The sequence below is a fragment of the Poecilia reticulata genome, linkage group LG2, assembly GCF_000633615.1.
Source record: "Poecilia reticulata strain Guanapo linkage group LG2, Guppy_female_1.0+MT, whole genome shotgun sequence".
NCBI lineage: Eukaryota > Metazoa > Chordata > Actinopteri > Cyprinodontiformes > Poeciliidae > Poecilia > Poecilia reticulata.
The window spans coordinates 5339362-5365433 of record NC_024332.1 but is presented as its reverse complement, the minus strand read 5'-3'; the positions used below and the strand labels follow the sequence as shown (position 1 = coordinate 5365433).

Genomic DNA, 26072 nt, shown 5'->3' with positions numbered 1-26072 from the left:
TACATATAGGCGTATGTTAATGAGTGCAAAAGAATACATTACAAAAAAGCGTCCGAAATTAAAAGAGGCCCTGACTGCACAAAGGATTGGGAGAAATATTGTATTAAGGAAACAGGAATATGAACATTCCAGGTGTCAAGGAAATTTAAGTGTGTTTTATAGTTTCCCATTTTACCAGCAGAGGGGACAAAGTACTCCGTCTGAGAGTGACGTGAAGCTGAGATTAAACTTCTAAAAAATGGTCAAAACTTCAGTATTTTCTTGAAAATTATAGATGTTCAGTCAGATGCACCCACTTCTAATTATACAGTATCAAGGTGTGACGTTCACATATTAATCACCTTCCATCACATTTCCCCCCCCCCCTCCTCCTGTTCTCCTGCCATCACAGCATCTGGGACATTAATAAGCTTTTCTAAATCTGTCATCACATTACTCATTTATGGTTTGAAATAATTAAGAAGTGCTTCGAATTCCATCCTAGCCTACAAGATCTCAAGCTAAACATTTACTTGGTGCTTTTTTTTTTTGACTTAAAAGAATGTTGTTGTTTTTCTTGTTTGGAAGGAAAAAAGATGCAGTTGTTCATACATGTTGTTTTGCCTCAGGATTTCCCTCCCTCCTCTTGCTCGCTCCCTCCCTCCTTTCTCTACATGTGTCATTTTACATCTCCTTACCCCGTCGGCAGCAGCAGTCTGCTCTTGTCACTCCTCCTCTGTGCATCTCCTGCTCTGCGTTCTGTCAAGAAAAAGGGGGAAACGTTGGGAAATTCACTTTTTTTTTCAGGCTGGATTCACTCGTTTTCACCAATGGATGGAGTTTGTCGCCCGGCGTGCACAGTGACTTCCTAAAAAGTGAGTGAGTCTTTGCTGGAAACTTTTCTATCAGGCGTGGAATTGAGAAATTTGCTTTTTTTTTATGAATCACTTATGTGAACTTCTAGAAAAGCCTGCAAAATAAGAATTGTTCCGCTTATATACTTTATGGCAATATTCTGTTTCTTTCTATGTAACTGCATATGGATTTAACCTGTTAGGTGTTTTGACATTTGTTATAATTTGGCTAACTGCAGGCAAATGCATCATGTTTATTTTAGATGTTCTGGATTTCAAAACAGAAAAAAAATATATTGTATTTTTGTAATCAGTTTTTATTTAAACAGTTATTCTTATTAACACTTAAATGGTTGGTTACTATACAATACCTACTGTCTGCTTCTGGTTGACACATTTTAAAAATTTAAGAAAATATAAAAGTTAGATGCTGCGTTTATTCTGAAAATATGCTTAATAAAGTTTAGCATACAACAGAGGGGGGTACAGACAGAGCAATAGTTCAAAACCTAAATAGTCCCAGTTTTAAATAAAAAAAAGGGCCAGTATGGCAATAAATAACATTTTGTCCAAAACTTGACTCGAGTGAGGAATATTTTAAAACAAGATCAACTGTTTTTACTCAAATTTACTTAAAAATGTCCAATTTAACTTCTAGAAACCTGAAGATTTAACTTTTTAACGTCAACAATCACTTACCCAATAACCGCTCCCCCTTTTAATCCTACAATTGGTTAAACGCAGCCGCAGCTAATAAAATTATTAATATGTCTGATTAAGCATTCGTCTTAGCATTAATAATTAGCCGTTTTGTTGTTTTTTCCCTCTCACATTATGATTACATTGTGATTTCAGTGCTCCACTTGGCACACCTGGATCAAACAGAACCATTATTAGCTTGATTTTATTAGCCGCAGCTGTGTGTTTTTGTAGCACACCGAGCTCTGTTTTTATTTGGCGCTGCCTCTGGACTGACGACGACCATACAGTGAGTGATAATGAGCATTTATGTATGCCGGATTTTATACAAGGACATGAACATTTAGGAAGCGTAGTAAAAATATTAATTTGCCTTAAATTAGCTGTTATCAGTGACTTTTTCTCTAAAAATACAGATTATTTCAAGGGAATTAGGTATTTATGGAAAAACTGGTCATTTGTTTTGATAAAATTTTCAAGGTAAAGTAACAATGAGACTAATTAAGCTCATCGCTTAAAAGTGCTTAAAATTGCTCACAATTCTCAAACGTACATAAAATAAAAATGCCAAAAAGCTAACATTTAAAAGCTAAGATGTTTTTATAGCTTTGTTTTGAAACGTTCACGGTTGAATCACCCAAAAATGACTTTTTTTTTTTTTGCTTGAACAAAAAAGGATGAACTGTGGCATTTGAAATATGTCATTTAAAATAAGAATATGAGTATAATATAAAAGTAAAATATAAGAATTTGGTCAGTCATTCCAAATAAGTTAAAGTAACTTCTTAGGGGGAAAAATGTTGAATTTTGAAGTGCTTTGATATTTGTTTCCCCATATCGGCTATATCCTATTCTGTTTCATAAATTCATGTGGATTCAGTCAGGATATTGATATTATTTTCATTTAAAGTAGATATATGCTTGGTGTGTGTAATTATAATTGATCCACAGGAGAGCAATACAAATTTTCTAGGCCACTAATCTCATCTAATAACTGATTCCAATTCTAGAAATGAAATCCAACTGAGAGCCACTGCTTGTTTTGATTAGAGAGTCTTGGCTATTTTACCAACTTGTTTGTTTGAATTCTACCAGGTTTAATTAACCTGCTATCCAATTAAAATCCCTTTTAAATCATATGAACTCACAGGAGAGATTTCATCAGACACAGACCCCCGGAAAGACCCTTAAACCTCTGCTACACACCCTTTGCATTAAACCCCTGTCTTAATAAATCAACTTTTATGTGCGCTTTGTCAATCAGCGGCTACCGAGTGCATGACATTTGTCCTCCATGTGCGCTAGTAAAGTGAACACAGTCTGTGCTGGGAGTGTGTGGTCTCTTGAGCTGTACACCCACCTAATATGTTGCTTGAAGTGGGTTTTATGTGCGTTTTAGGCCTCCCAAAACTTAAATCAAGGCTTTCATTCTGAGTGTTTATTCAATTAACATTTATAGTAATTAAGTTGAAAATGTAAGAAAAATAAAATGTGAAATGGTCCTTTAGTGTTTCTTTTCTTTTTGATATAGGCTCTCGTAGTTCACCTTGCTCTGCATGTTTTTGGGTCCCCTCACGAATGACTCAAGCTTACAGCATTTTTTAGAAATTTCCAGAACATTTTCACCCAGAAAAAAAAGAGTGGCAAAAAATTCTGTATTATTCTAATGCGTGTCATTGATGGATTCCATACCATCTTATTCAGCAGTACTTCTATCATTGTGTCAGACGTTTCCAAAGAAGAAGGCCATTTTTCTTTTTTTTTTTCTGACCTCTTAAAATTTTTTACGACACTCCTTTTAATTCAAGTTGCATATTTATTCCTCATGCAATAGCTTTCCTTGTGTGTTCTTCAAACACCACAGCCATCCTTCTTTTTTTTCTGTTCCCACATTTTATGTCTCCCTCATTAATGGCTTGATAATTGCTCTCGTTAGAGGAGGAAATATGAAGCAGGGAAGAGGTGGGGGGGCTGAAGGGAGAGGTGGGGNGTCGGGGGCGATTATAATCCATTACCCCAAATATTCCAAAAACGTGTTTATTAGAAGCAGATGAAACTCAAGCTGAGGGAGCACTTTGTATGTCTGAGCTGCATCAAACCTTTCCTGCACTGTACTAAAATGCATATTTGAGGGCATTTACTGAGAAAAAGGCAGGCGGGGACTGAAGAACATTTTAGATGTTAAAAAGGCAGGGGGGGTGGGGGGGGGGACTGAAGAACATTTTAGATGTTTTTTTTTTTTTTAGGCTTTTGGTGGAAGGGGTCATTAAATCAAGATAAAGGATTGATGGGTGAATTAGAAAAGGCAGCGTGGGATGGACAGCTGCACCCAGAGGGACTCTGATGGGAGGAGATCGGCCTCTCGGTGATGCAACATCTGTTGTGGAGAAACATAAGAGGGAGGACATTTTGGCCACACACTTGACTACAACGTGCAACTGAAGTGTAAAAAGCTCAACTGTAAAATGATCATTTGATTGTATTTAGGCATTTGGGAGCAGTGAATCAAAAAAATGTCTTTGACTCAGAACGGAGACCTTTAAATACGTTTATTTCAACGTAATGATTGAGGATTGACTCCCTGGTCCTCTCTTCAGCAACTCCTGCTGAGTCTGGCTCATATTAACTTTGTGTGAGTTTTGAGCTCAGACTCAAAACTGCTGTCATTTGTGGAAGCAAAACAACACAAAAGAAGAAAGAAGCGTTTAGTTTGTTGTCGGCTCTTTGTTTCTTTTGGGGGTTTTTTTCTTCTGATTTTGATTGTTAAAGAAATATAGAAAATCTGACTTCTGTCAATTCTAGACAATTCAGGTATAAGACTGTCACAGTCTTATATCAGGTTCAGCAAAAGAAGATATGATCTAAAATTGTTCCTATTATTGCAAAAATAAAATTTACATCCAGACATGTATCTTTTGTTGCTGCAAAAACTGAAGAAACGACAAGCACCACTAAAAGTAGTCTTATTTTGGTAAATGTGCGTTTTGGGCAGAATTTGTTTTACTTTTCTGCTCTTTATAAAGTAATGCAAGTTTAACAAACTGTTATTAGCCGGCTAGTTGGGCTTTCTGGTTTGTTAGCTAGCCAGATGCCTGCTGTAGTTTTAAAGTTGCTTGATGACAATGAGTGATGGGTTGCGTTCCTTTAGTTTCTCCATCACTGCATGACAACTGCAAGTGACCAGAATGGGTAGTATCCCCTTTCTTTTCAGCCAGCCATATGGCAGTGTGCAGCAACAAGTGTGGCTTCTTTACCATCTAAAAAGTACTAAAGGTCAGAGAAATACTGCAATTTTGTAGTTAAAACTTTACCAAAATTGGGTGTTTTGTAAAGTTTTGTGTCTCTGCAATGAATAACAACAGTACATGTTGGCCAAAGTATTTTCCATTCACATTACACGGAGTTGCAACATGCTACATTAAAATTTCATTTCATACAGCTTCATACGCCATTTGATCACATCTTTAAATACTTTTTTGGGAGGTTTCAAACTATTAGTTTTGCTGAAGGCGATTTATAACTCATTTTGCAAATGCGGCTCATTTAGCCGCTTCTGCATCAGATTTAAACGTTGTTGTTTAATGTTTCTTTTAACAGAAATTAAGTCGGTCAGAGCAGAAAGCGGTGTTATTTTCAGGTCCTGTAGTCACATTTAGATCTCATTAATTATTCCAGATGATAATAAGTTGTAAATCCACCTTTTAAAGTATCTTGTATTTCATACTTTTACATGAAAAAAGTTTCAATCTTATGCCCGAGTTCCAACAATTTGAGTTTTCTAGAAAGTAAAGAAAAGCAAAGGCATGTTTTGGTGAGTAGTTGTTTAGAAACAATGGGGGGGAAATTGTTCAACTCTGGTCTTAGATTTCAAAAAACTGATACTTTCAACAAAGATTATTGCATTAAAAATTCATACACAAATACTTTTGGGTAAAAAAAAACAAAAAAAAAAACAGTTTATGGATTTGATTTCTATCAGCAGGATTATGAACTTGGACTTTGGCGATACTGTGTGCAGGCTGAAGCTAAAGAAATCCTTCCAGAAATGTGAAGATCAAATACAGACTTAAAATGACTCCTTGAGCTCAGTTGTATTTATTTGTAACTACAGTGCATTGTTATAATGTTCCGTCCACGCCTTAAACGCCTTCACGTCTTTCATGGTAGCCTGTTGTGTACTCCTGTGTCTAAACAGAGGATAATAAACAGTTCTGTATTTAGTCTGCTGTGGCCGTCCATGCCTCCTTTTTCTGTAAATAACTAAGATATTGGTTGGTTGTATTGACAAAAAAAAAAAAAAAAGCAGCATAAGATTATATATCGTCTGTGAGTAAACGTATGACCAGTCTCATGTCACAAGTGACGGTTCTGTATATGCTATTAAATCATGCTGGTGTTTAAGTTTTAAGACTGTTCCTCATACAATGGCTGTAATTATCAGGCCTTTTCTCGAGTTACGACTGTAGATCTTCCCCTTTGTCCACCAGCGTCCTACACCGTGCTGGGCGCTCCTCTCAAAAGTTATCCTGGGATGGAGCAGTGCGGAGGAGCGGGAGGGGGGCCGGAGAGCCCGGACCTTCCTGATCGAGCCAGCCCGGAGGAGAGGGGGGCAAAACCCGAGAGCCCGGCCTGCAGCGGACCCCCGCAGTGCAAGATGAGCCGCCTGGAGGTGAACGGCAGCCCGGCTAACCCGCAGATCCAGCAGAACGGCAGCACACAACTGAGACCGCTGGGAGGTAAGGTGGCAAGGATTCCACACAGAGACAGGCACGAACATCTAAATATTTTTATATGTGAAATTTTCTTGTACTTGAGCATAAGCAACAAATCAATGAATCACATGATAAATTAACATTAGTGCAATAATCAACAGCTGCTGTTAAGAGAGATGTTCACCTTTTAACATCGATGAAACGCCTCAAATATTTGACACCCGGTACGAAGTAGTTAGTTTGAACTAAATGCCACTTTTGCCTGTTTCCCACACCTCAAAATATATATTTTTTCTTTTTAAGTGCAATTTTGGTTACTGAAACGTCATAATCTAATTTACTTGGTTTCAGTTGTTTTTATTTTGAATATTTAAAATGTTATCCAGTTTGTTCTTTTTAGAATTTGAAAGGTTTTTTTATCTTTATACTTGGATTAATAAACCATTAATATAATATTAGCTTGAAATGGTTTGAATAGTGTTGTTTATTGCAATTCTAAAACTTCATAATCTACTTAAATTGTTGTTTTTAAAATGTTCTTTAGAAACTAAAGTTGTTTTGATCTTTGAGTGGGTAAACTTGTATTAACAAACCATTAATATTATCATAACAGTTAAAAATGATCTCAAAATATTATTATTTTATTGCAATAATTTCTGCAACAATTTATCGTCCAGCAAAGTTGGTTTCCATGACAGGCCTGTTTGGCATGAGGACTGGAAAAATGACCGGAGAACTACATCTGCATTTGCCACACTAAGTAAAAATTTGAAAAGTTTATAAAGAAGTGACTGTGTATTTCCTTTTAAAAGTAATAAAGGAAATAAATAAGTTTCACTGGTTAAATCAGGCAAGGTTTCGTATTTAGTGCTGTCAAAGTAAAGAAACTCACGTTTTTGAACAAAGTTTGAAACAAAAGCAAAATTAAATGCTGTAAAGGTTTGACTAGAAATTAAAATGAAGTTCAGCTTTATTGAGCTGAACTTCATTCACTCTTATTTCTGACTCTGTCAGGTAAAAGGGATGATACTGATGTAAAAGTCAAATATGCAGAAAAAAAAGCACTTATTTTTATTTATTTATTTTTTATTTACCAGGGCAGCAAATTGACCAGAATACACACATAACGCCCTAATCTAGAGAACATGATCATGCATCATCACACACACTATCTGTTCACACACGGACGCATTCTGCCGCCGCCTCCCTCCACCCTTCCACCGAGCGGTCTGGTTATTGGCCGATGGCGTGCCTGGTGCTGCTGTGGCTTTGGCTCCGGCTGATGTGTCCCGTTCTCGTCAGGAGAAGGATTGATTGCTTGCTAATTAACAGCTCCTGTGGGACAGACTGGTGGACTGGATGGGTGTGAACTGCTGCACAGCTCTTCGGCGCTCTGAGTGCCTGCCCAAAAAAAAAAAAGAAAAAACCCAAGTCCAGCCCAATGCACTCTGAAACGGGTTGTACCGCTGGAGTTGTGGCGCTGCTCCTGAGTCCTGGATGAAGTGCTTTAATGGTGGTTCTGGAAGCGAGTTTTATCCCATGTGGGTTTTAATATGTGGTTGAAACATAAATGCAGTTGTGCAACGTTACGACGAAATGCATTCACACAGTCGTCTCCCCGGTTGTACTAAAAGACCACCAAGCTGGCTTCCTCCAGAAACATGGACTGTACTGAGCAGACGACACAAACACAGAAAGGGCGACATTAGTGATGACTTCCGGAGAAATACGAGTAACAAATGAACTTTTATGTTTTCTACGTATTGTGAGCCAGAACCTCTTCCTCTACATATTCTGCTGGATTATGTTAGGAAAAGATGCGATACTGGTGAAGGTTGTGATATATTTGAAAAATGCAACTATTTTATAGCCCTGCTTTAGATACTTAGACATTTTCAGCTGTTTCTTTGTTCAAACATGGCTCAAGATGATGCAAGCTTCAGTATTTAAGTCTAAAATGTAGGTGTGGATTTGACTAGGCCATTCATGCTCATAAAGATGCCTTGCTCTAACCCCCTGTGGTTGTAGGTTTAGTTTTGTTTGTCCTGTTTAAAGGTCATCTCATCTTCTCTGACCGGCATCACAGGAATTTCACAGAATAGAAATAACCTTTACTGTCAGTTTTCCAACCCCTCAGTGTTTTGAGTGTTGGCAAAAAGAAAAAAAAAAAAAGCTTCAATTTGATCTATTCTGGCTTGAACTTCTTTTGATGAGGCTTTCTGGTATTATGGATATAAACGTTTCAGATTTTTCTTTGTTGGAAAATAATTTTTAAACACTTTCTTCCTATAAATTTGTCACTTAAAATTGAAATCTGTGCTTGTAACATGATCAAATCTGAGGAATTAAGGCAGCACAAAGTGTTTTATCTTGACTGTTTCAAGTCTGCTGCAAACACTAGAATAGAAACGGCCTTTATTGTCACAAAAAGGAGAAATTCAGGTCAATTTGTGTGTCCCTGGAATCTCACATTTGGCTCTTTAAACGTTTGAATTAAAGACTTAGAATGTGGGGGAAAAGGCAATATTTCCTTTAAAATATGTTAATTTCCTATTTGTGAAAGGTGTGTACCTTCACCTGCCTCTTCTTATGGCAGGTTTGATGATCCCCATCTATTGTGTGGTGGAGCACGCAGACGCAGCCGGCGACTGTGACAGCCGCAGCGATCGTCACGCCGAGTTCGTGCTGGTCCGTAAAGATGTGCTCTTCACACAGCTGGTGGAAACGGCGCTCATTGCCCTCGGATACTCGCACAACTCAGCGGTGCAGGCTCGAGGTAAGTCAATGGAAGTTACAAATGGTTTTAAATGTTTTTTTGTTTTTTTAAAGCTTGTACTAAAAGATGTACTAAAACTAGTCATTGGGACCTTTTTTGCACCTGTTCCAATAAAGTGTTATGAGTTTATTTTATTTTATTTTTTTTTATTTTTGTTTTAAGAAAGCAACCCCAAAGTTTAAATAAACTCCATTGCAGGTCGTTTATGGCTTTTTACAAAGTAATGAATAATGAAAAATAAAATTTTACTGATGTTTTTAGTCATCCTCACTTAAATTAAATGTAGCAGGAGTGTCCAGCCATCACGATGCTTTATTTAAAAAAATTACTGCTTTTCTCCCTTATAAGTTTGGCCCTACTGTTTTTAGCTGCCTGTACTTTGGCAGCATATGAAGTTTTACCACCACCATGCCAGACATTAAGTGGCCGTCTGCTCAGTTTATCCACTTGAAAGGAAAACGGTTTTTCCTACCACTGTGTTGTTGCTGATGAGTAATTATTAACGGAAGCGGCTGAGTTAAAATGCGACTGTTTCCCAGATGTGCAGGTTTTATCAGACAACACGAAACATGCAGGGAAGGTATTTTATAGATAAAACCTGTCTGCTTTCTCTTTGCTTATCTCCTCCAGCGATTCAGTCGGGTCTGCCCACTCAGCATCATAATGGCTAACCCCGACAATAAGCTTTATATCAGACAAACGCCACTTTTTCTTTTTCTCTCCCAATCAGTCTGAGATCCAACCTCATGGTGTTCAATTTGTGATAAGGAAAAGCCTACAGACACGTGCACAGGGCACACACACATAAAATACAGCAGTTTGACATTCCTGGTGTCCCGTAAACACAGGCCACTCTAACCAAATGGCCAACGCCCTGCGACCCATCCCCCCCTCCCCCCCTGTCCTTCACCTCTCCTAAATAGCTAGGTTTTGTTCTGAAAAATAAGCCTTTTCTTTTCAAATAAATAATTTTTGGCTGGAGTCTCGCATTTTTTCCCCCGGTGTGGTTGCAACCAAAATTATACAGAGTCTCTTCTATTTTCTTCCGTGATTGAATTGCATCTTGCAGGGTTCTGACTGGATGATTATTTTTAAACTCCCAACAGATTCTCACTGGGATTTTCCTGTAGCTGCACAAAAGAAGCCGTTTCTTTTTTGGGGAGGGGTATGGGGGGTTTATAGTCGCTTCTGGTTTTTATATAAGCTGAGGTGACAAATAAAGGTAATAAAACCAAAATAAATCTCACTTAAGACCCTCATTTCTAATGAGTAATGACCACAAAGGAAACTATTTGTCCTGAAGTTTTACGTAAAGCTGCCCAACATTCCCACTGGAGGCTCAGTGATCCGCTGAACGAGCAGCTCCAAGAGAAATCAAAACTACCTGAGGAGTCTTTACAGTACTGAGGTTCACAGTACAAAAGTTTTAACATTTTTACACCAGGCTGTTAAATACGATTCAGTAAAATCCTGAATTGTTTTGCAGTTGCACATTTTCTTCTGGCTTACTTAAAATGCCAAGTAGTCAAAATAAGATAAGTTGACAAAATGTGAAGTTAGCATTAGCTGAAACAAGCTGAGTCACTGCAGTGAAAAAAAACATAAAATTGTTCCAACTTAAAAAAAATGCTACAAGTAGGCTAATCAAGTAAAGTTTATCCAAGTAAATATTAATTGTCATGTTAATTTTGTTTCATGTAACCATTTAACTCTGTTTTAGTTGTTTTTTTTTTTTCATTTTCTTTTTAAGTGACAGACAAGATTTGTAAAGTTTTTCTAAACTGCTGAAATGATTTATTATTTTGCTGTGATGATTTTTAAGACTTTTACTGAGAAAGTTTTGGAATTTCAAGATTTTTCTGAAATGATGCAAAAAATTCTCACCCATACTCTGGATCGATTACCAGTTATTGTGATCACATTTCTTCTGAAGAGGTTCATTCATTATTGTCACGATAAATTCCTGTTGATGTTTAAAATCTAAAACTACCCATATTATCATGATTGTTCGTTTTATTACTTTTTTTTTCAAAGAAAGTATCAAAAAATATCAAATCAAAATGTATATTTTATTAAATGCAGTTTGGTGATGAATTGCATTTTATGTGACTTGTCCTAAAGGACAGTATTAGAAATGTTTATTTTTAAAGAGCAGTATTTATTTGCTGTATTTGGTCATACCAAGTTGCCAAAAAAAGTCTTAACAAATCATTCTTGTCACTTTTATTGGTCTCGCAATTATATCACAAAATATTGTGATAAAATCGTAATAAATCCATATTGTACACCCTTAGGTTTGAGCATAGCACAATCCAACACTGCCCTTCCCCTAGCTGTTGCTGCACCTTGCCTGCAGAAAGACTGTTTGGACTGAAAGCATTATTTTCCCGGTGCTTCTCATTGCCAGTAATGAGAAACGGATATGTGCAGATAGATGAAACCTGTTCGCATTCCAGGTTTGATTCACCCCTTGATCTTTGCACTGATTTCATATTTCTCCTCTGATTAATCAACTAGAGTCCAAATAGACAGTATTTTTGTTTCTCTTTTCCTCCTTGCAATTAAAAGAAGCGTCCATGCACATGCAAACAAGGCCATCCAGGCTACGCAGTCTGTGTTTGATTTCTGGAGATCCTAATGTGATTAGGTTTGTTTACATTTGCACTTCCAGTCGAGGGTCGGTCTGAGGCCAGGTGAGCGTTTGGACGACGCCAGGCCAGGACAAGCACGTTCAGATTAAAGGAGATTTTTATTGAGACTTGAGCTCTGTTTGTGTTTTCTTGCAGGCATTATTAAAGTAGGACGATGGAAGCCGATGCCCATCCACTACCTGACGGACGCTCCAGAAGCAACAGTGGCGGACATGTTGCTGGATGTTTACCACATGGTCACGCTGCGGATTCTCCTGCACAGGTCAGCTCACTGCAGGGAAACTGGGTCAAAGTTTCAACTTCAGCTAGCAGGGGGAAAAAAAAGGTCCCTCAGAATGATGGTGCCTCCACACAAACAGCCTAAATTGTTTCTCCCAAAAGGAAAGGAGTTATTTTAAAGATCAGGAATGACCAAAGTGGAAAATGCAACTAATTTTACATGACTTGAAACATGTTGATGACATGTGGATCAGTAGGCAACATTGGGCTAAGTTTCCCTTAGCCTTTAAACCTTTAAAAATCAAACGGAAATCTAGAAGCTTGTTGTTGACTGTAAAGTGTGTAGTTTCTCTGCAATTTCAAACTAAAAATATTAGTGCATCTTATCTATAGATGTATGTCTTAGTGTTGAATTTCCACCTTGTTTGGATTGGAGAAAATAATTTTAATAATAAAGTCCTCTCAAATCTTTTTAAGAATAATTTCATATTTGACTTGTACCAACCTAAAAATAGGAAACGTTTAAATAATTTAATACGTTGTGTTGAGTGCATGTTCAGTTCCTAAACATATTAGAAAAGGTCAGACGGTTTTGCCATAACTTTTAAAACTTGACCAAAACGAAGATGAACTCAATCATTATTGTAATTTGTGGTACTTGTCTAAATTCTTGGTTGAGAATAGGACAAGTTTTAACTTGGTTTTATGAATAAAAAGTCAAATTTAAGACCAAGATCTCTCCCAGTTACTGCAGCACAAATATCCTGAACCCCATTTTGTGATTCACCAATTAAGTCTCCAACCTTTTTTACTAATTTAGGAACTGTGTGAATGTGAAATATTTTTTCCGCGTCGGCTCCAAATGAATATTTTCATTGCAGCTTTTCTCGGCTGGAGGAGCTGCCGTCGGAGCAGTGGACTCACGCCACAGTGAGAAACGCGCTCAAAGAGCTCCTCAGAGAAACCAACCAGAGCACTTTGGCTAAAGAGTGTCCCCTCTCCCAGGTATCTGCTGCAAGACCACACTACACTCTAGACAGGTGCAAGAAATAAACAAAAAAATCAATTCGGATATCGCATTCCGAGGCGGTGGAGTTGGGTTTTGCTTCGCACAAATGTGCGAGCAGAGATAGCCAAGACGCTGCTAAGTATTTTCTCTAAACACATGTTTCATCATCAGTTCACCACACACTTAGTGCAGTATGTAATCTGACTCAGTCACACGCGCAAAATATCGATACCATCCCATGGGAAAGGATGCAAGCACGCACACCTCAATTATCCTGCTGCTCACACACACCCTGCAGTCATTAGCCTCCAGTGTGTCATTTCGACTTGTGATTTATACACAAGACTTAGTCATGATGTAATTAGTGATTAGGGGAAGTGTGTGGGTGGTGTACATTCGCAGCCTGACTCATGTGAGTTTTCATCTTCAGCATTTCCCATGTTGAGTTTGTGCGTCCGCTGCTCTGCGGAGGTGACCACAGGTTATATTAGGAAGGGAGGGCAGTTAAGTGTTAATAAATCAGCGAGTCCCAAAATATCGTCACTCCCAGCACAAATTCGCAGGTGAAGTGGTGGCAAAGATGAGTTTTGGAGCACTGCAGAGTGACGTCCTCTAAAGAACTGTAAAACGGATTCGCTTTCTTGAGAATGTATTCACGTTTTGTCCTGTTACAACCGCAAACTTGATTGTTTGCAGTGATTTTGTGTGACAGAAGTGCAAACAATTGTTGCTTGATTGTAAAGAGGAAAGAAAATTATCCAAGAGTTTAATTCATATTCTGCCCTGCTGAGAGACTTTTAAGATACGACTCTGTCAGGTTTGCAGATAAAGAAACTGAAAGGTTTAATCACTGTGAAACATTGATCAAACTCACTCAAATTGGATGGAGAACATCTTTGAACACCAATTTTTTTTTTTTTAAGATTCATCACTCACCCTTAGTTGGCTTCAGTTTAAGATGGTGATATCCAAAACGTTTGTCATCGTCAAGTAATTTAAGGGCCAAAGAAAAGTTTTGTATTTTTTATTTATTTATTTATTTTTACACTGTCATCAATGAGCTGTTTAATTTGCCTGTTTTTTGGTGGGAAATGGATGGATCAGGTAGAACCAAAACTTAAAGGTTTTTTTCTTTACGTTTACCTTATTCAAAGGAAACTATCCAGTTCGCCAATTTTTTTGGAGGGTTCTATTTTTTTTTTTTTTTGGAAACAAAAACAGGAACAGCCTATTCTCAGAAATAACAGGGTTTTGGTTGCTCTTTGTTAAATACAGCAATTGTTTTCAAACAAAGTTAAGCTAATTAAATGCAGATTTGGGTGCATCAAAGTCTTTTTCTTTCTTGAGTAAAAGTCTTTGGATAAATGTGGTCCTATTTACTATGACATTAAAGACGAGGCAAAAAAGCCTACTCGTAAAAAGACAAATACTTTGTGTTGCCGCAAATGGCCCTCTGGGACGCACTTTGGACACCCCTGGCTTAAAACTTTGACTGGTCCATTCTAACAGATGAATATAATCTGATCTAAACCAGTAGGTTTAGTTGTCCTGCAGGAAGTCCTGAATGTTTTGCAGCCTCCATCAGGTTTTCCTCCAGGATCCCTCTATGTTCTTCTCCATTCGTCTCAAAGTCAACTCTGATAGCTTGCCCTATCAGAGCAAGCAATCATCATTAATGAAAGCAATTGCTTTCATTAATTGCTTTCATGGCAGTGTCAGCCATGAAAGCTGACACCGCTTGTACACTTGATATAAAGCTTGTACACTTTATATCAAAGCTTGTACACTTGATATAAACAAGAAGTCAATATTAAGGAATTATTTACTTAAAACAAACTCCTGTAGCTTACTGAAAATGTATTTGTAAGTTAGTTTTGTCAGCAACATTTTATTAAGGTTGAATGCAAATGCATACCGCACACTTCATGTTTTTATTTGCAAAACTTTATGCTCTACTTTTTGTCTCAACTTCAGACCTTGACGTTTCTGGATGCAACTTGACAGAATGGCTCAAATTATTTGAACACAAAGCACTGCAGTCGGTTTCATTAACCAATGAGCTCCAGCTAATGTGTTTTCCTGTTTGTTTGTTTGTTTTTTCCCCCTAAGAGTATGATCTCAGCGATTGTGAACAGTTCCTACTACGCAACCGTCTCCACCTCCAAATGCCACGAGTTTGGGCGCTGGTACAAGAGATACAGACGCTTCAAAGGTAACTTTAAATCCATACTCTGACTTTAAATGGTTAATATAATAAACTTCATCACTTTCAGAAGGCAGATGAATGTCAGAAGCAGGTTTCCTTTGAGCTCTAAAGCACTACGTTAGCCTCTGAGGTTTCTGCTCCCTATCAGGCAAATCCCCATTTTTCATCACTACACAACAATGTTGGAAATGTTTGGTATCTGTCACAGTCAACAGCATGCAAAGATTTACCAGATCAGTTAGTAATTAGCTTCAGTGCTTAATGCCATTTGAATTCCTGTCTCAATTACAGTTGTAAGATGTTTTTTACTAAAACCTGTCTCAAGAGAAAATGGTTATTTTATGTTTAATCAGTTTCAGTAAAACTAAATTGTTTATGGTTACCCGATGTTGCAGATGACCTCATGTAGTGCACAACCAATTGTAAGAGTTCTTCTATAAAACAGTTTTATTCCAATTGGGTGAGCTTAATTTTTATTTTTTATTTTAAATAAACCTATGAATTTAAGCAAGATGACTCTATACATGTTTGGTATAGATCTATTTGGTTTATACAAACGTTTTAGTAATAAGTCTGAACCATAATATCAGATTTTGAGGACTTTTCTTGACCTTTTAGCTCCTGATCTTCTTGACAGCCACATGTGGTGTGCTCTGTCATCAACAAGATGTTGTTCTCCACGCCGCTGCCCCAGACCGAGTCCATTCTCAGGAAAGCAGGAAAATGGCTCAATGTGAAAATCCCAGTAAATCATCAGCATTGAAATGCTCAGACCACCCCGTCTTCCATTGACAAGCATTCAAAATCCATTTTCCACCTCATTCTGAGGCTCAGTTTGAGTTACAGCAAGTCATCTTCAGCATGCTTGTATACTATCTTGATCGGCAGATTCACCATCTTTGATAATAATGACATTCCTTAAGCAATTCGCCAAGATAGACGAACTTCTACTTAAATGATTACAAAATGCTCTAAATCCAAATTCACAAAACTGCTTCAAATGTCAACGCCAAACAACTTCACACCAGATTAGTCCTTTATCTTGGCATTGGTTTCTTTTGTGCGTGTGTGTGGGGGTGTGTGCGTGCGTGCGTGCGTGCGTGCGCGTGTGTGTGTGTGTGTGTGTGTGGGGGGGGTGTCTGTGTGTGTGTGTGTTTTTTTTGTGTTGTTTTTTTAAATATGTTTGTTCTCTCATTTGTCACGTTTATTCCCTCAAAAGTTGTCTCCCTGCCGTCACGTTAGAAACTTTGACAGTCTGCCTCCCCTGCACCTGAGCCACCAGCAGTGTTTATACAGCTTTTTTTTACTTAATGAAACCTCCTAAAGACACTCAGATACTCTAAAACCGACACTTACTGCTTGTCATGTCTTAAGTTAATAACTCACCTGCCCAAGTGCCTTCATTCTCCTGATGTTTTCACACTCCCCTGTCCGCCCCCTGTATGCATATGAATATTTACCTCGGCCTTTACGTGCCGACTGTGCTGCATGAGACGTCCGTCAGCGACGGCTCTCGTTAGGAAGGAACTGTCACACATGGTTCACATTAACGTCACTCTTAATACACATGACAAAACTAAATGCTCTTAACTCCTAATGGAAAACAGCAGTGCCTCCCCCCCAAACACACACACATGCAGTCTCTCTAAACCAGCAAACACCAAGAGTCGCACACTTAAAGAGAAAATCTGATGCCCTGCCAAGATGTATCAGGTTTTTAAGTTGCCAAATAATAGAAAATGTGACAATAAATGCAGAAAATGACCATTTAAAATATAAATATTAAAAAAAGTCAAAACTGTACAAACAATATGTACATTTCACATAAAAATATCTTTGTCTGTAACCTAAATTTTGGCTAATGTGTAGATTTAGCTTTATTTCAGATTCACAAAATTTTTGCATTTTAGGCAATAAAATAGTTATCTTATTAAAAAAAGGATTTGAATTGTTTGTATCTTTTCATGCATTTGTAAAACTGTATTAAAAAGTGTGAGTGATTAAATAAAAATCTGTAGAATGTGACATTTTTTAAATTGCATGTTTCTCAGCATGCAATGAAAATCAATCAATCTGGTTGAGAGCAGTTGTTGTGGATTTGATTTAAAGACTTGTTCTGTCATGTCACCCCAGGTGAATACAACGAGAAGATGTGGTCGTCACTGGAAAAGTCGGACATAAAAGGTATTTGTCCATATTCAGTTTTCACAAGTTCAACCTTTTTTTTTTCCTTTTTTGGAAGGGAGTGTGATTTTTACTGTGTGTTGCTACAGTGGAGAGGGATTTGGACCTGAGCATCCTCAACCACCGTCCTCCACCTCTGCTGCCGTCTCCCGGCCATTTGGCCACACTGGGCGCTCCAGGAGCCCTTCCCATCAAGAGCTCCCTGGGTGACGCTCACTCCCCCCCTCAGCCTCACAGTCTGCCTCATCCTGCTGGCCCGAACCACCCGAGACCCCCCCTCCGTCCGCAGGCCTCCACCCTGTTGGGTCACGGCGGACTCCTGTCCCCCCAGCTCTCCCCGCAGCTCGTTCGCCAGCAGCTCGCCATGGCTCACCTCATCAACCAGCAGCTGGCGGTCAGCCGTCTGCTCGCCCACCAGCACCCTCAGGGAGTCAACCAGCAGTTCCTCAACCACCCGCCCATCTCGCGGACCTGTAAGGTGTCTGGGTCCACTGCAGACCCCGGCTTGACCTGCTCGGGTGCTGAAGTCTCCTCTGACATCTATCAGCAAGTCAGGAACGAACTGAAAAGAGCGAGTGTTTCTCAAGCCGTATTTGCCCGCGTCGCTTTCAACCGCACACAGGTAAGAGTTGCTGTTCTAGATTTAACGCTGTTGCAAGGAAAAGAATTTCATAAAATGAAGCTGGATCCTCCTGCAGGGGTTGCTGTCAGAGATCCTTCGGAAGGAGGAGGACCCTCGCTCGGCCTCGCAGTCTCTGCTCGTCAACCTCAAGGCCATGCAAAACTTCCTCAACCTGCCAGAGGCCGAGCGAGACCGCATCTACCAGGAGGAGAGAGAGCGGAGCACCAGCACAAACCACGCCACCACCCACATCTCCAGCAGCAGCACCAGCAGCAGCACAATCAGACACACACAGGTACACACACACACACACTAAAATCTGTGAAGGATTTTTCTTATTCTAGCTAAAGTTATGTTAGCTCAACATATATCGCATTATATTACATAGCAACAGCAAATTTTCATATTTTAAAGTATTGTATAACTTGTACGTTAGTTTTGTCTTATTTCAAAACTAACTTGGTAGTTTTTGGTCTATGCAAGTTAGACCAAAAACTAACTTAGTTATTTTACAGCAATAAATAGGAGTTTGTTTTAAGTCAGTAATTCCTCAATATTGATGAAAAGGTACTAGCTATAAGGGAAATAATAAACCAGTAGAAGTACTTTTTTTATAAATAAACCAGTAGAAGTACTTTTTTTATATTATAAGTTAAGATGTTTTTTTCCACTGGCAAATTATTTCAAATATAACCATTATTTTTTTCATCACTATTGAGTTTAAAACAAGCTTCTATATTTTGCTGAGAAGCTACTTGTAGCTTTTCTAGATTTAGTTTGATTATATATATANAAATGTTTTTTTTTTCAGTGAACATATTTAGAACGGCTTGGTCAAAGTACGGACCTGAATTATTTTGATATAATGATGACCAGATATAAAAATTGATGTTCAGACAATTTCCATCTAATCTAACTGAGCTTGAGAGTTTGCGAAAAAAAGTTGGTCAAATAGTTCATTTTCAAGACATGCTAAGCTGGTAGAGACCCAACCCAAACCCTAGCAGCTGGAACTTCAGCAACACAAAGCTGTTTACAAATAAACAATAGTGTGAATTTTAGATTTTTATATATAAAGAAAACCATACAAATTTGACAAAATATGAATAATTTAAAACTGTACGACTCTTTTAACGTGGCTCTTTTTTTTCTTTTTAAATCATGTTTTTATTTTCTATCCCTTCCCAGACTAAATGCACCATCTCCGGTCCGGAGCTGCAGCTGAAGCTTGACTCGCTCGCCAACATCACATTGGGGATCTACGAGGAGATTCAGCAGGAGATGAAGCGGGCGAAGGTCTCCCAGGCTCTGTTCGCTAAGGTCGCTGCTAATAAGAGTCAGGTCAGTTTCAACAAAAGATGCCTCCACACCCCTTGATGTTACTGTGATAATCCAAACATGCACAAACATCAGACTATCTACAAAAACTCAAGTCTAAACCTGTATGAATTTTTTCCTGCTGCCACAGAATCTCCAGATAACAAAAAAAAACAACAAAACATGAACCCAAAAATATTCAAAGCTTAAAAAATCCAAGGCTTCTCTGATTCAACTTAAACATGTTTACAGACATTAAACTCTTGTTATACAATCCTGTACACAGACACACAGAAACACTAGCTGAGTTGATCATGTTTGAAGGAGCTGATGAGGTGTGTGTGTGGGCGTGTGGGGTATCTGATTACCCGCTGTGGCATACCATCATGACTGCATCCTCCGATAAACAATGCGGGCGATCAAGATCAAAGCGCAGTCTTGCACTGGAGACGGAGACAACATCAGGAGGGTTCAGAGTGAAAATAACAAATCTCTGCCGATTCTCTGTGCGGAACAGACATATTTTCATAGCTGCAGAAAGAATCTGAACAAAACATCTAAAAAAAAAATGCCTGAGAGTTGAAGGATGAGGCCGTAAAAGAAGCAAGAAACGGATGGATGATTGGTTTAGTAGCATTAATTCATAGGATGAAAGCTGCTTGTTAAACAGCTGGTGGCAGATTCTGGGTCAGAGGAAGCGATCTTCGCACATTCTCAACGCTCGACTCGGATTCTGCTTTTCTTCCAACCTTTACCTTGGGAATAACATTTGCCGTTGTCTTCTAAGGTGTTGGGAGAGTGCTAATGAGCTGACATGGACTACAAGTTGCTGAACTGAAATTACCTCATGTCGCGAAGCAATATAGAATAAAAAAATGTTGTATACAATTTAATACTTTTTCTCGTAAGGAATTAATTACATTCATTCTAACTTAGTCTCTAAGTTAGAATAGTGTCTAGATTCTCCTTACTGAAGTGAGAATGAACATTATAATGTCTGAGGTCTTCAGGAAGCAGCTTATGCGTGTGATAACAGCTTTTCTGTCTTGGTACAGAAAGTTGCCTACAAATGGAGGACATCGAAAGCAGGTTTATCCTGAAACGAGGCAGTAAGATGCTAAAAGAGGTTTCCAAAAATGCTAAAATGTCACTGTGGAGCCTACAGCAGCACTTACTGCTGATTCTGATGGTGCTTTCACACCAAACGCATTACGCGAGTCAAAAAACGCGTCTGTCACATCAAGTTTGATGCGTGTACGTTTACACCAAATGCATTTTGAGCATCAAGCGTGTCTGGTTAGGAGCGTCTGATGCACTCGACATGTTAAATGCTCAATACACTCCATATAGTTCAAATCATGCCACACTGGACGCTCGAAATGAACCGCAAAGGGTCCTCTACGCGAATCCTTGTAGACTTTCATTGTAAACCAGACACATGACGTTCAAAACATGTCCAAAAACACAACCTATCTGGCAAAGCTAAAGCATTGAAAAAAAGAATTTCTTCCCAACTGTGAGGCATTGTGAGTCTCACTACCATAGAAACCACTGATCATAAAACATAACATTCTTTTGGAGTTAAATATTTTAGCACCAGCACGCCAAAATGAGCTGAAAAAAATTGTATCCGCTTCTTTCGGTTTCTGTGCCTCAGATCTGATGATGGAGACGTTTCAGGTGACTCGCGTCCATCATGTTTATGCATCTGCTCTGACTCACAACCTCAGAATAAGAAGTTCCTCAGTAAATCTGATGATATCAGAGGTACTTGTTATCAGACCTGTTGCCAATAGGAACTGACTGCTTACTAAGCTACAGCTGATTGGACGATCTCCTGAAGTCCAAAGAGATCGTCTTATGGCTGCTGTAGGTCGGAGAGTCCTTGTCCTTATTTAACCTGGAAAAACGCAAAAATGTATTCCTCGTGTAAACTTTAACTTTACTTTTATTTCTTTACATTTCTTTTCATGTTTTGTGTTTTAGGGATATATGGCTCCACAACACTTTGATCTAACTAAAAAGATTCTACGTGTTCTTCATAAAAAAAATTTATATAATGACAGCAAAAAATCCATCCACTATTCACTTTAATTTTGCTCTTTTTAGCCACTCTTTGTATTCATTCTGATTAGTTGGAGAGAACAGTATCAGTCACTCAGAGGAGCTTAAAAATCTGTTTTTGTTTTTAGGACTATAATGGTAAATTACCCAATTAAAAACAAAAAAAAAATATTAATTTTTGTCTCAATTTGTGGTCAGGACCAACTTTAACTGCTACCAGAACTCGCCACAACTTTTAGCACCAAAGCAGTTAAAGAGGTTTCACAAATATGTTTCATCTCTGCAGGTCCAGCTCATTTCATAAATATGCCATTTCATAACAAAAGGAAAATTATATTGACTAAAAAACAAGTGGGTTTTGTCTTAATATCTGACATTTCAGGAGTGTAATGTGAAGAAGCACAAACATGGTTGAAAAGCGTTTCCTTTAACGTTCACACTTTACAAAAGCTTCCGTTTTGTTTTTTTTACCTAAAAGTCATCTTGAGCTGTTTTTATTTTTTATTTTTACACTTTTCAGTTCATTTTCTGAAAGTCAAGCATTTTTTTCCCACTTTGTTTTTGGCAGCTTGACACTAACCTATGATTTATTAAAGTGTGAAAAAGCCCATAAACTCAGAGGAGCTGCTGATTTTAGATGCTTTACAGAAAAACTTGGCAAGCAACAATTTTTATTTAGTTTTGTAATATTAAGCTGTAACAAAAATGCTTCCATTTCTGTTTTTGGTGCCTGGAAAATGAACTGCTTCAAAAACTTCCCAACAAGCCGCATCCGACAAGCACAGCGCCATTACCTAGCAGCCTCAGAAAGCGAGCTGTGATTTATTTTTTTATTTTTTTCCCCCCTTTAGATATATTCCAAGGTTAAATGAATAATGGCTCCTCATTCTGCTTGTGCTAGGGTTGGCTGTGTGAGCTGCTCAGGTGGAAGGAGAGTCCGAGCCCCGAGAACCGCACTCTGTGGGAGAACCTGTGCACCATCCGACGGTTCCTGGCCTTACCGCAGGTCGACAGAGACCAGGTCTACGAGGAGGAGTCCAGGCAGCAGCACAGCGACAGACTCCACACCGTCCTGCACATCCCAGATCAGCAGGTAAACGGGATTCAATTTGACTAATACAAGCTAGAAAAATGCTTTTGGTTGTGCAAACTTAAAAAAAAATAAAAAAATGGCTTCACTGTAAAAATCAGCCGGTTCTGTACAGAAAACATGTCTGCCTGATCCCACCACCTGCTTCTCTCTGCCACCCTCCTCTCTGTCATGTTTGTCCCATAACTCATTGAAAATAGAAGTGGTAAATGACCGGCCCACACATTTCCTGCTAAACACTCCTCCATCCCACCCTCTCCCCGAAACCAAAATGCTCTCCAGTCTGGCTCTAACCTCAATATTATTCAGAACACAGCCTGTAATTATTGAAGCTGAGAAAAAAGGAATTGCCATTATCTTTATTTAGGTCCTTTAATTTTGATGGACCACAGATTTATGGTGTTGGATTCCTGTGTTTGGGTGTGCTGGCCACCCCACCCTGTTAATAGGCTGTAGTAGTCTGCCTGTTTGTGAATTTGGGAGCTTAGTGTGCATGTCAGAGGTTGATGGAGGCTGGTCAATCACACTTCCTCTTGATTTTGTTTCCTTTGACTCAGCAGAGGCAGACAAGTCGAGCTGCTCATTTATTAGAGGAGGAAAAGTTTGAGCTTAAGCTTCACTGGATGATAAATCTTTCAAAAGATTCCATGAGAACAACTGGAAGGAGATGTATCAGGAGTCAGAGTTGAAACAGCAAATTTTGATATTACTGAGGTTTTTATCCAATGGACCAGATAACATCTTCAGTAAATCAAATAAACCTCTGTGTAATTTAATCTGAGCATAATCAAGCAGCATCTTGAAGACCAAGGCAGATCACTTTCCCTAAACGTACAATCAGAGCTGCAAGGTAGGCGTTTCGATCAGGGGTTTCCAACTCTAGTCCTCAGGGGCCAATGTCCTTCAACTTCGACATGAGTCTGCTTCAACACACCTGATTCAAATGGTCGGGTTATGAGCAGGACTCTGGAGAACCTGACTGCATACTGAGGAGCCATGGGTTCATAAAGTTGTTTGAAATTCTGAAATGCTTGAATTTCAATATGGTGGTTTCAGGGTTTCAAATGACACAACTTTTTATGAACTGAGCCATGCTGTGAGTTCTGGTGGAACCAGCTGCATGTTGTCTGAAAAGATAAAATAAAATCCTTGTACTACTTCCTGTCTTCATCGTTATTGCTGGTATGTAACCCGTGAAGTGTTTCAGTTTTGCAAAGTAAATCCATTTCGATTTATCTTGGTTCCTCATCCTAACGCAAAAATTTTTTAGCCAAAAAAATGTGAGTTTCTTTGACAGCTAGTTCTTATTTCTCTCTTCTTCAGCCTTTCCACAGACATCCCCTTCCTCCTTTAACCACTCCATCGCCTGTCCATGAAGAGCCTCAGCCCATCGTCCTGATGACATCGTTGCAGGGCCCGGAGGACGTGCCGCAGCGAGGTTTGAGTCCTGGCCTGGGAGGCGGAGCGAAGAAGTCCAGATCTCGGACGAAGATCTCCCTGGAGGCCTTGGGGATCCTGCAGAGCTTCATTGGCGACGTGGGTCTCTACCCGGACCAGGAGGCCATTCACACCCTGTCAGCCCAGCTAGACCTGCCCAAGCACACCATCGTCAAGTTCTTCCAGAACCAGCGGTACAACGTGAAACATCACAGCCAGACCCGAGAGCCCGTCTCCGGCGAGGACGACCGGGAGAGCTCCAGCCCCAGCGAAGGAGGCGCCTGCGCCGCCGAGAGCAGAGAGGAGGAGGCCCTGTCTCCTTCTGAGGAGCTCAGCGAGGACGGCAGGGGTTCGGTGGAGATGTTCAGAACAGAGCGGGACGTGAACGACGGCGAGGCGGAGAAGGAAGAGGGGGACGATGAGAAAACCTCAGGACCGCCAACTTCCTCTCTGTCTCCCTACAGCAGCATGGACAGCCCGCACTCTGCAGAGCAGCAGAGATAACAGCAGCGAAGGACGCCATCGAGCCCCCAGAGCCTGTGAAGAACCACCAATCATCATCACTATCACCTTTACCAGAGCTGCTGATCAGAGCTCGTTAATATCTGAACAACTGTGGACAAATATTTATCCAAGGACTGATTGAAACATGACCTGAAGGTATTATGAGAACCTTTGAGGTTGGACGTGGCCTGCAGAGGATTTTCACTTTTTTCTTTCCCCCAAGTTGATTGAAAATCATCAAAAATGTAATTGAAATACCAGAAAGTTCTTATGGAAGGCATTGATTCATTAAATTCAATGTTTTAGTTGGATATCTAAATATGAAATTTCATTGTTTTCAGTCAATTTTCTCCAACAGTTGTCTAAACTGCTGCTAAACCAGCCAAAGTAAATCCTTTCTACCATTTATTTTGCATTTCCAACAATTCAGTTTCTTTCACCACCATTTTTAATCCAGTAATTTATAGATTAATATAAAATGATGCATATATGTTGTATGCATGATTTCACATCATTTTTACCTCTTACTCAGGTTATGTTGGACTAGTAAATCTAACAATGTCTCAGTTTAATGTTTTGTATCAGTAAGCAGGGAAAAACTTCTGCCCAAACTTCAGCTGACTTTTTAAATATATCTAAAAAGTCATATATATATAATTTGAATCATTCCCTAATCCATGCCCTTTGTACAGGTGCATCTCAATAAGATTAAATATCCTCTGTTAATTTATTTCAGTAATTTAGTTGAAAAAGTTGCTCTTTCCAGAATCTTCACACACAGGGTGACTTATATTTTAAGCATTTCTTTCATTTAATTTTGAGTGGCTGAAAGTGAGTGAAAACCCAAAATGTGAGTTCTGCATAAAACTGCCAAATGATTTAAATACAGAAATATAAACATACTGACCAGAACATCCATGCAGTTCTTGGTCAGGACTGCTTTTGCATGAACAACTGCATCAATGCGGCGTAGTATTGATGGTACGCCGTATATTGGTCCTTTTTTTCTTTCTTTCTTTTGGTGCTGTAAAGAGAGCCAGAAAAAGTCAACCATCCTGTGCCTATCCACACTGCCAGTTGTTTAAACAGAAAAAAATGAAGTGATTCAAAATCATCCCAATTTTATTTTTTATTTTACTCAACTTAATAGCTTTGGGTACAGCTCTCAGGATAAGCTGCAAAAGATAACAGAACCTGTTTTGTTTGGGTTTTTTTGGCTATTTGTGGCAAGTAGGCAAGTATTCTTTATGTATTAAAATGTTCTCCGATTGGTCATGTTTTTCAAAGAACTGAATATTGGGTTTTCATCAGTTGCAAACCATAATCAAAATTAACCAAAAAAAAAACGAACACTTGAAATGTATTCATTTTGAGAGTGCAAAACTGATATTTTCAACGATGATATCCGCTGAGATGTTCCTTTATTGTACAAAGACACTTCTTTGACTGATCTGTATGTGAAACTGTCACATAAGCCTCTGTTGATAATAAAACAGTTTCACAACATCACTCTAAGACATGTTTTGGTTTCCTTTTCTTCAATTAAATTTCACCATTAAAAAGCCAAACGGTTTAATCTGAATATTCAATTTTTATGTAGCACCTAAAATTTGAGCTTTTTTCCTCAACAGAATTTTAGTATCTGATCATTTAAATGCTTTTTTTTTTTAAATAATAGTTCTGCATATAAATGTTCATTCTGCTCTTGATCGTGTTACAAACCATAACTTAAGGCTCACAAACTGTAAA

At 38.8% G+C, this 26072-nt stretch overlaps 1 protein-coding gene across 2 annotated transcripts; it reads left to right on the top strand.

Moving 5' to 3' along the window:
- Positions 1-691: 691 nt before the first annotated feature.
- Positions 692-25838, top strand: LOC103474977 (DNA-binding protein SATB2-like). Of its 2 annotated transcripts, none has more exons than XM_008426309.1 (12): positions 692-854; positions 6020-6268; positions 8841-9020; positions 11807-11933; positions 12772-12895; positions 15009-15111; positions 17239-17289; positions 17379-17911; positions 17988-18206; positions 19100-19252; positions 22194-22385; positions 23706-25838. In XM_008426309.1, the coding sequence occupies exons 2-12, from the start codon at positions 6064-6066 to the stop codon at positions 24321-24323; spliced, it is 2505 nt and encodes an 834-aa protein (XP_008424531.1). In that variant the 5' UTR covers positions 692-854; positions 6020-6063; the 3' UTR covers positions 24324-25838. The 2 variants fall into 2 exon arrangements, with proteins under 2 accessions (XP_008424531.1, XP_008424540.1); XM_008426318.1 differs by lacking the exon at positions 692-854 and adding an exon at positions 1782-1821.
- Positions 25839-26072: the final 234 nt, after the last annotated feature.

Coding starts and splice junctions, on each gene's coding strand:
- LOC103474977 (XM_008426309.1), top strand. CDS start 6,064: ATGGAGCAGTGCGGAGGAGCGGGAGGGGGGCCGGAGAGCCCGGACCTT. Junction 15,112..17,238: donor GAGATACAGACGCTTCAAAG/GTAACTTTAAAT, acceptor ATGTCACCCCAG/GTGAATACAACGAGAAGATG. Junction 17,912..17,987: donor TCGCTTTCAACCGCACACAG/GTAAGAGTTGCT, acceptor ATCCTCCTGCAG/GGGTTGCTGTCAGAGATCCT.